We start from the raw sequence: 9,547 nt of genomic DNA, 5'->3' as shown, positions 1-9,547 counted from the left end.
TAGGAAGGGCGAGAGGGATAACTGCCCTCTCCAAAGCCTAGAATGAAGCCCTGGGCCCCTCCTCCGGCAGGATGCTGCCCACTCACCCCCTGGCGGCCAGGGCCTGAAGTGCAGCTCCAGCCACTCCAGAATCAGGATCCGGAGGACCCAAGGTTAGGAGGCACGGCGGCAGCCAACAGGTCCTTTGCATTAGCCCAGAGCGGGCTTTGAAGCCCACTCCCCCAGAGCTCAGGAGGGGGGCTCCAGAAATGCTGGGCAGAAGACATCATGGGAGGGGCCCCAGCTTGGGACTCATCTGTACATCCCAGACCTCACCCTGCCTGTCTCAGGGCCCTTGTCTTAATTTTAGCAACCTGTTGTGGGCTTCCAACCTGGGCATTAGGACTTCACCCCACTCACTGTGGGCACCATGCTAACTGGGAACCAGAGGGACAACTTGGGCCACCTCGAATGTACTTGGCCTAGCACCACATCCACAGCACCAGCCCATCCCCAGCTAGCACCACCACTGCAGAGGGCGTCAGAACCAGGTGGGACAGTGGCTCACGGCTGGGCTGGGAGCACCCAGAGCTGCCCCAGCTGCAGTCTCAAGGGGTCAGAGGCAAGAAACACGCTACGTAACCAAAGGCTGTGTGAGGCAGCTCTGACTGGGGATGGGCTTAGCAGAATCCCTAAGAGCATCGGGACACCCGGAATGCCAGGATTACGGCCAAGTCAGTCCGAAATCTGAGGCCAGGACATTCAGAGTGGAGAGGCCAAGGTGCTCAGCAGCACTACAGGTCCCCAAACCCAGAGGACAGTAGATGCCCAATTTGCTGGTCAATAGAGCACAGGGCGGAGACTAAACCATTCCATTCCAGAATGGAAAAGGGGCCTGATGGCTTCACCAGCTGGCCGAATCTCACCTGTGTGCTCATGTCCCCAACCTGTGTGACAAAGCTGGGGGAGCTCCAAACCAGTGTCAGCACTCCAGGGTCCCAGCAGGCCCACGTGCCTCTGCCCAGCAAGCCCACCCTCCCCCAGTGTCACATGGCAAACAAGCCATCACTGGAACCCAATCCTATGTGGATTAGTGACTAAATTATTTACTCTCTCAACAGAGCAGGGTTGGTCCTGCCATGCCCATCAGCAAATCTAAAGACCACAGGGAACATGAAATCCTCAGCCTCCTTCCCACTGGGCTGCCACCCACGCTGTGCAAACACACGAGCTCTACAGCAGAGCCCGCTCTCACCTGGGCACACGTGCACCTGCACAAAGCCCGCTGCTCCGGCCCGGCTTCGACAGTCCAGGGGCAGACTGGGGCGCAGCTCTGAGCACCCCCCTTACACCCCATCTGCTCCAGGCCTGAGCCAGACAAGCGGTAGGGGGAAAAGGAGACCCTCTGGCAAAGCCCAGAGGCCAAGGGCAACATCTCTGAGAACAGTGAGTCCCCTGTGGCCTCAGCGGCAGGGGCCACAACACACAAGCAAAACCAGAGACAGAAATCACTGGAAAATAATGTTTATTGAGATCCACCAGCTGCACAATCTGCTCCCGCTATTAAGCTCCTTCTTCCTTTGCAATTCGGTCTTTCTTAAGTGGTCCCTGTGGAGCGAGGACAGGGGGCAAGGTCAGAGGGAGGAAAGCAGCTGGGCACGAAGAATACCCCACACTCCAAGGGGACCAGGGACTCTGCGTGGGTTCCCAGTGCACACACAAGCTCAGGACCTCCAGGAGCCAGCCCAGCTGTGTCCTTCTGCACCAGCACCAGATGGGCAGGTAGCAGGCTGACAGGGGACATCAACTGGGAACTATCCCAACCCCAGGTCGGGGTGCTCACCATGAATGCTTTCTTCTCCTCCACTGTCTGGAATCGGCCGTGGCCAAACTTGGAGGTGGTGTCAATGAACTTCAGGTCAATCTTCTCCAGGGCCCGCCGCTTGGTCTGCACCAGCAAGGACTATGGGCCAAGAGCGGAAGGTTAGTTTCCAAGAGCTGGGCCGTCCTCTGCCTCTTGGTTCCCAGGCCCCCTCAGCAGAGGGCAGAGGATCCACAACCTCACTCAGCCCCTCCCGCAACACCTCCTGGCTAGCTGGTTTACCCAAGGATCTCACTCTGCCGCCAGACTGAGCAAACAACGCAAGCACAGCAAACAGCTGGGCCAAGCCCGACTGGGAATTTCCTCCTCCCAGGACTTCAAAGCTGTTGCTGGAGTGGCAAGCCCCCCCTTTTCCTTTGAACTCTCCTCCACAAAGTGCGGGCACTATGTTCCGCTGTTACCCATCACTACCCCCCTGCTGGAGGGCCGAGCTCCTGCCTACCCGCCCCGACTGCGGAGAAGGGCCCTGGCCTCACCTTGCGGAGAGTAAGCACTCGCTTCTTGGTTCCCACCACACAGCCTTTCAGCATGACAAAGTCATTGGTCACTTCACCATAGTGGACAAAGCCGCCCTGGAAGAAACCAAGGCACCAGGTCAGATCAAGCACAGACAATACACATGAACGACCCCTTCAGGTTCAGGTGGTCTGCCGCCCGACAACGGCCAGGCTGTTCTCAGAAGGAAGGCAGCAAGGAATGTTTCCGCAGTCTGACTCGGGCGCTGTGCCCAGCGCTCATTCCAGAGCCTCATCACTGAACAGCTGGGTCTGAGACCCTACTTCTCACCAGCCAGCCCCACCAGTGGAAGACCCGGCATTTACAAGGAACAGACAGCTGGGTGCGGTCTGTGCAGGGGACAGTTAACAAGCTCTGGAAACCTGACCTCCATGCATCAGCCAGAACCCAGGAGCACTAGGGTCCCACCCCACAGGCAAGGCCGGGTGCAAATGCACACGGCATGAGGGGAAATCCCTGCCAGAGCCAAGGCCCTAGAGGCTTTGAGACGACAACTCTGATTACTCACCAGAGGATTGATGCTCTTGTCAGACAGATCGTAATCCGTGGAAGCATTGTTCTTGATCAGTTTGCCATCCTTGATGAGGTAGCCCTGGCCAATCTTATAGATCTAAGAAGTGAAAGAATGAACACTTTAACACTGAGAGGGGAACAGGCTCACGTGTCCCTAGACAAAAGGCTGGCTGCAGGACAGCCAGCCAACAGGGGCAGGTAACCCTCAGCTCAGTAGTGGGTTAACCAACAAAGGACTCTGGATGGAAAGCAGCTACCAGTCCCTGTACGGGGGATCCCAGCCTGGTGGCAGAAAGAAAAACCGGCTGGGCCTGAAGATACTGCCACTTGGCTGAAACAATGCACACAGGCAAAGGAAGGGACAGACAAGGCTCTCATCCTGGGTCACTCCAAGTCAGCCGTACCAGAACCACCTTTGATGACACCTTACATATGCCACCCAAGAACCCAAACCGTGCCCATCAGACAAGATGAGCACCTCCAGTCCACATGCATTCCAGAAGCTCCCCCACCGCAGCAGCGCTAACAGGAACCGGAAACCACACTCCCAACCCAGGACTCGTCTTTCCCTTCCCAGCATCAGTCTCCACAAGAGCCCCCTTGGCACCTCACCTTCTTGTTGATCTCAGTGCGGTGATGGTAGCCTTTCTGCCCAGCCCGAGCCACAGAGAACGCCACTCGGGCAGGGTGCCATGCCCCAATACAGGCAACCTTGCGCAGGCCCCGGTGGGTCTTGCGGGGTAGCTTCTTAGTGTGCCAGCGGCTGGTGACCCCTGGAAGAGACGCGAGCTTATCACCGGGGCATCTGGCACTCGTGCCACTGGCGCCTTTCCTACCAAAGGCCAGTTCACCCACTTGTGGCGCACACACAGAACATTCGACACACGGGTTTAATGTCCTCTCCCCCCTCATATTTCCTCAGGTTGACCACAAGCCTAGACATAAACCTGTTCTCAGCCTGTAACGAAAAGCCTTGGAGAATCAGCCCTGAACTAGAAGGGGACCACATGCACTTCACAGCATCCAAGTTCCTCAGCGGCAGAGGCCCCCCCGCCAACTTCCCAGTCCCCTCTGTCTTCTGCGGTGGGCTGCGAATGCTAAGGGTGCAGATGGATGGTGAGGGATCTCCCCCAGTCCTCCACACTTCCCTCACGCCTGACCGCACAGCTGTTCTTGGAAGGCAGGCCGTGAGGCAAGTTTCTGGAATCTTACTCAGGCCATGTGCCAGGCGCACATTCCACAGCCTCAAAGATCTGGACCTGAAACCTAAGTTTTATCACAACTTGGCCCACCGCAAAGCTCACCCTTGTAGCCTTTGCCCTTGGTAACACCAATGACATCGATCATCTCGTCTTGCCCAAACACTTGGTTCACAGGCACCTGCTGTTCCAGCCTCTCGCGGGCCCAGTCCAGCTTCTCGGCCACTGTGCCTCCATTCACCTGGATCTCCATGAGGTGGGCCTTCTTCTGGCGTAGAGGAAGCAGCCGCATCTAGGAGGGAATCGATACAGCTTCGATCCCAAGCTTCGAGCTCTCCTTCCACGGCAAGGAAACTCAGGGTGGGCAGAACCGTCTGGCAACCCTGAACCTCAAGTCTCCCTACCAGCAAAAAAGACTCCTTCCTGTGTTCTAACTCCCCACTGGGTACAATTCCCCTTTTCATTTTAAGATTTTTATTTATTTGGCAGAGACAGCGTTTAAGGGGGAACACAAGCAGGGGGAATGGGAGAGGGAGAAGCAGGCTTCCCGCCAAGCGGAGGGCCCAATGTGGTCTCGATCCCAGGACCCCGGGATCATGACCTGAGCCAAAGGCAGACGCTTAACAACTGAGCCACCCAGGCTCCCCTAATTCCCCTCTTCAATTCTGATGCCCAAGTTCACCATGATGAGCTGATCCGTAACAGACATACAAGGGCCATGCCAACACAAGGAGACCAGAGACAAGATCCTAGGACCAACTAGCCCCATGTTCCCCATCAGCAGGCTTTTGGCCGGTCCCTTTGGGGTACTGCCCTGGTTTACGCTACCTATCTTGGTCTACTCAGTCAATAAGACATTTACAACATGGGAGAGTGGAAACAGCACCCAAGGGCACAAGCTGCAAATATTAGGGGGAAAAAAGAAAGTCAAGCCTAAAGCTTTTCATTAAGAGCAGCCCAGCGCTGTTCTACAGAACTTTCTTCAGTAACACACATACTACAAATGTAAGTAGATATGATCATTGCTAACCATAAGGAAAAGAAGTACTTAAGAATTGGACGTAAACCCAGGATGATGGCTCAGGCCAACAGCGTATGAGGTAGCCATTCTAACCAAGTCAGGAAAAGGCTCATTCCGTTTGCATCAAGTCAGATTTGAGCGCAAATGGCCAACATCCTACTACTGACTACTGTTTTCAGGTAGGCATTTTACAACCAACATGAAGGAGTCACCAGTTCCTCCACCACTTTTTCTAAAATGGGGCACAGTTGGAGTGCCTGGGTGGCTCAGTTGGTTGGGCGACTGCCTTCGGCTCAGGTCATGATCCCGGAGTTCCAGGATCAAGTCCTGCATCGGGCTCCCTGCTCAGCAGGGAGTCTGCTTCTCCCTCTAACCCTCCCTCCTCTCATGTGCTCTCTCTCTCTCAAATAAAATCTTAAAAAAAAATTAAATAAAAAAAATAAAATAAAATGGGGCATGGTTTCCCTAATACAAGGCCCATAGAGACACAGCGCCCTCTGCTGGCAACAGAGCGACCAACCCACCAGCCTGGAGGCAGCCCTGGCTGCTTTCTCAGACCAACAGTAGTCTTAGCCTGGCCCCAGAAATCAACGACCGCGCAGGCGCCGCAGCCTGCTCGCTGGATGCCCATCCATCCAGACAAGCCTAGAGAACCGGAACCGGTCTTACCAACCCTCTAAAATCCTGAGACTTGGCTCAAAGTCAGCTTGAGCTGAGGATCAACTCAGCAGGTAACTAGGTAAGCACAAGGTAGTTACCTTGAAGCAGTGGGACAGTCGCCCTCCTTTTGCGCCCCTTGTCGAGTGCTCACCTGGGTGTGGGCGATGACCCGGATCACCTGGCAGTACTTCTTCATGCTGTTGAAGTCCTTCTCCAGCTGCTTTTTGCCATCATCATCCTGCCACTTCTTGCAGTATTTGGTGAAGGCCTTCTTCTTAGACTTATGCCTTCAGGAGCAGAGCAGAGTTGGGGAGGGGGCCGGGTGCGGGCCTTCATCACCCCTCCAAGGGGTGAGCGGAAGGCACACTGGCACCACATGGGGACGGGGCTCATTGCCGGCTTCTAAGGAGCCTTTTCCACCGGCAAGCGGAGCCTGGATGGAGCTCATCGGGCAGACCCGAGCGGAGCTGAGCAGAGGTCCACAGAATTAATTCAAGTCACAGCATTCAAGTACACACTAATTCTTGCTCCTGCTTAGCCATCAACCCAACCACATTCCCAGGCAGGACTGGGTGAGTTTCAGTGCTGTTTTTAACCGGACTCTCAATACTTCCCAGAACTAAGAGAACACTGAATACGGAGTCCTCAGCCAACACCCACTAGGGTGAACGTGACGGTCCAGAGGTGCTGCTCAAGGTCTGTCCTCAGAACTGTTCTGTTCAGGAAGCAACTAAACCAGACACCAGAGCAGTTCTCCCCCTGCTACAGAGAAGCCCACACAGGGCATTCCCTTCTCTAATCCTAGGTCCAGAGCCTCCTCACCCCTTACCAGAAGATTTTATTTATTTGACAGAGATTGAGGAGAAGGGACATGAGCAGAGGGAGGGAGAGGGAGAAGCAGGCTTCCTGCTGAGGATCCCAGGACTCTGGGATCACGACCGGAGCCGAAGGCAGTCGCTTAACTGAGCCACCCAAGTGCTCCATCCCCTTACCAGTTCTTATAGAAGCGCCTTTTGCATTCATCACTGATGTGCTCGGCAAAGATGGTCTTAAAGGTACGGAGGCCTCGAGGGGTTTCCACGTAGCCCACGATGCCCACTACCACCATGGGCGGTGTCTCCACAATGGTCACAGCCTCCACAACTTCCTTCTTGTTCACCTCTGCCGAAAATAGTAGTCAGACTTGAGTGGGATGGCTAGAATCGCCCACAAGGGATTCACGGTGTCTTGTGTGAAATGCCCATTTAGGTCAAGAGGGCAACGTGCTTCGGGTAACAAGCAACTTTGTGGAAATAGGGCCTTATCACCAATCTGGACTCCCAGGCCTGTCCTTACCAGATACGTTATAAATTCTAACTCAAAAAAATTTCAGGACTCTTAAGACAAACAGTCCAGCTTCAGTTCTCATCACAAATCTCTAAAAGCAAATTCCTTATTACCTAGATAATACAAGAGTACTTAGTATGATGGATTGTGGTAATAGCTCTGAGCTCAGCGTAGATGTTTAATACCAACATTAGCATGTACCATGTGGTTCACTAACCAGTGTTTTTTATTTTAAAGATTTTATTCATTTATTTACTTGACAGAGAGAGCCAGAGAGCTTAAGTGGAGGGAATACCGGAGAGGGACAGGGAGAAGCAGGCTCCCCACCGAGCAGGGAGCCAGATGTGGGGCTCGATCCCAGGACCCTGGGATCATGACCTGAGCCGAAGGCAGACGCCCAACCACCTGAGCCACCCAGGCGCCCCACCAGTGCTGTTTTACTTAGTGATTTTTCTCCTTTGCACTTCGTAACCCAGGGACACGGGCAGCATTCAAGCTCTGGATTAAGGTGCACAGGTACCAACTAGCATACTGCTCTACGCTGTGGCTCTTGAATTTACTCACGCGCTGCTCTGACTTCAATACATCCCCCACCTAAAGCAGTAATGCCAGCCACCTGTAGCCCTTAGTAGGAACCAATCCTAATGGAGATTTCCATCCTGTCAAAAGGTCTGTCCTCCTTCGACTACAGTCCAGTCCACCCCCATCCTCCACTCCTAACCACCACCACCCCCAACCAGGGTGAAGGGTCCTGCTGGTACTCACTGGATCCTGGCCTGTCCACCTCCCGAACGATGTGAGTCATGCCAGCCTTGTAGCCCAGGAAGGCTGTGAGGTGGACAGGCTTGGACGAGTCATCCTTGGGGAAGCTCTTGACCTTCCCACGGTGCCGGCTGCTGCGTTTCCGAGGCAAGAAGCCCAGGGACCCATGCCTGGGAGCGGAAAATTTCCTGTGAGACTGGGCGAAAAAGGATCACCGTTAGCACTCAAACCTGTCACAAGCAGCTCACTTCTGATGCCCGGCTTTGCCTCAGTGGTGGAAGGACCGGCCCCAACGCGTAGTCCACACCGGAGACCGGCGGCCCAGCTAACAAACACGCTTACAGGCTGGGCTGGGTTCACTTCTGAGAAAAGGTCACACGGCCTAATAAATGACTTGAATCTTTGCCACAAAATCTCATTTTTTAACCTGAGAAAACGTACCCTCCCCTTTCTTCTCTATAAAGACAAAAGCACACCAGGTGATGTCCTTAAAATCACTCCACAGGTGGCTTTAGGATCAAGTCAGCACAAAACGGCTGCTGGGACCAGGAGCTAGGTGGCAGACGGCACCACAGGCTCCCCCTCCCCCCGCTAGAGGGACACCCGAAGGCCACTAGAACTCGACGGAGCCAAATCAGAACATGACAATCAGCACAGAGTCTCTGTCCGCCCGTCAGAGAGTTCATCATCTGTGGTTCCCGGGAACTCCAGAGGCCTTACACGGGGTACCAACGTCCCGCCCAGTTCAGCCCGAGGCCTCAGCAACCCCAGCCCAGGTTCCCCTCCCACGTGCTACGCTGATTTCCGCACCTCCCCCGGTCAGCACGAACAGGGCCTAGCGCCCCCACTCAAGGTCCTCCTGACCAATGTGCTCACGGACTCCAATCTCGATTCACACTCAACCGGTGAGCTCGAGAAATGATCGGTGGCTTGAAAATTTCCGGGCTCGGGGCCTCCAAACCGGAGCCCGCCCCATCGGCCTTCGCCAGCCGCTGCCCGGCGAGCCCCAGGCCGACCACAGGCCTCCGCGGTTTTCAGAAAACAGGCCTCACTGTGGATCTAAGTCTCCCGCGCTCCCGGAGCAGGCCCCCCGCGCCCGCCGAGTTGAGATGGCGGCGATGTGCCACGGATTGAGCCGCACCGCCGCGCCGACAAAGAGTAAAACGCCATACTGACACGTACCATCCCGCCGCCAAATGCTATCGGTAGAGGTCGGACCGCGCTCAACGAACGATTTATAAAGCCCAGCCTGGGCCCGCCCCTTCCGGCGTGCGAGCGCGCGCCCGCGGTGAGCGCCGGGTCGTGGGGCGGGTAAGGGCCGCCATTTCCACGCACGCTCGTCCCCGCCTAGCGTTCGTTCGGAGCTGGACGTCAGCCTCGGGGGCGGGGATTAGAGACTACGGCGAGCGACCGCGTTCAAACTTCGTGAAGAGCCGCGGAAACGCTGGCAGAGAATTGGGACTGCGGCGGCCGTAGGGCTCTAGGTCGCTGCCAGATTTGCTGAAAGACGCCGTTCCGCTGAAGCTAAGTAGCTGCGTCTTTTTTTCATATGAAATGCAGTCACCTCCAGGATTGAATAACCCAGCTGTGGGTTTCAGTTCCAAAGCGCCTTCGCACGTGGTATCCCATTTCCGTCCCACACAGTAAATCCGCGGTGTTGCCATTTGGCGGGCGCACTGGGTTGGGACA

At 55.4% G+C, this 9,547-nt stretch overlaps 1 protein-coding gene and 4 non-coding genes across 5 annotated transcripts; all 5 read right to left on the bottom strand.

Annotated features, from left to right (window-relative positions):
• Nucleotides 1-1,483: 1,483 nt before the first annotated feature.
• RPL3 (ribosomal protein L3) lies at nucleotides 1,484-9,194 on the bottom strand. The gene is made up of 10 exons (XM_025882047.2): nucleotides 9,041-9,194; nucleotides 7,862-8,054; nucleotides 6,763-6,931; nucleotides 5,922-6,057; nucleotides 4,195-4,381; nucleotides 3,503-3,663; nucleotides 2,886-2,987; nucleotides 2,338-2,433; nucleotides 1,823-1,942; nucleotides 1,484-1,587 (listed from the first exon to the last, which is right to left on the bottom strand). Exons 1-10 carry the CDS (start codon nucleotides 9,041-9,043, stop codon nucleotides 1,543-1,545), a joined length of 1,212 nt encoding a protein of 403 aa, XP_025737832.1. The 5' UTR covers nucleotides 9,044-9,194; the 3' UTR covers nucleotides 1,484-1,542.
• LOC112831560 (small nucleolar RNA U83B) lies at nucleotides 2,530-2,623 on the bottom strand. Its single transcript, XR_003210181.1, has one exon. It is a non-coding gene; the product is annotated as a small nucleolar RNA U83B (small nucleolar RNA).
• Nucleotides 4,057-4,147, bottom strand: LOC112831561 (small nucleolar RNA U83B). Its single transcript, XR_003210182.1, has one exon. It is a non-coding gene; the product is annotated as a small nucleolar RNA U83B (small nucleolar RNA).
• LOC112831563 (small nucleolar RNA U82P) lies at nucleotides 6,058-6,112 on the bottom strand. The gene has a single exon (XR_003210184.1). It is a non-coding gene; the product is annotated as a small nucleolar RNA U82P (small nucleolar RNA).
• LOC112831559 (small nucleolar RNA SNORD43) lies at nucleotides 8,489-8,552 on the bottom strand. The gene has a single exon (XR_003210180.1). It is a non-coding gene; the product is annotated as a small nucleolar RNA SNORD43 (small nucleolar RNA).
• Nucleotides 9,195-9,547: the final 353 nt, after the last annotated feature.

This window comes from Callorhinus ursinus, unplaced genomic scaffold, assembly GCF_003265705.2.
Source record: "Callorhinus ursinus isolate GAN/ISIS: 27379988/994484 unplaced genomic scaffold, GSC_fseal_2.0 scaffold48, whole genome shotgun sequence".
NCBI lineage: Eukaryota > Metazoa > Chordata > Mammalia > Carnivora > Otariidae > Callorhinus > Callorhinus ursinus.
This window is presented reverse-complemented; position numbering and strand designations above follow the sequence as displayed.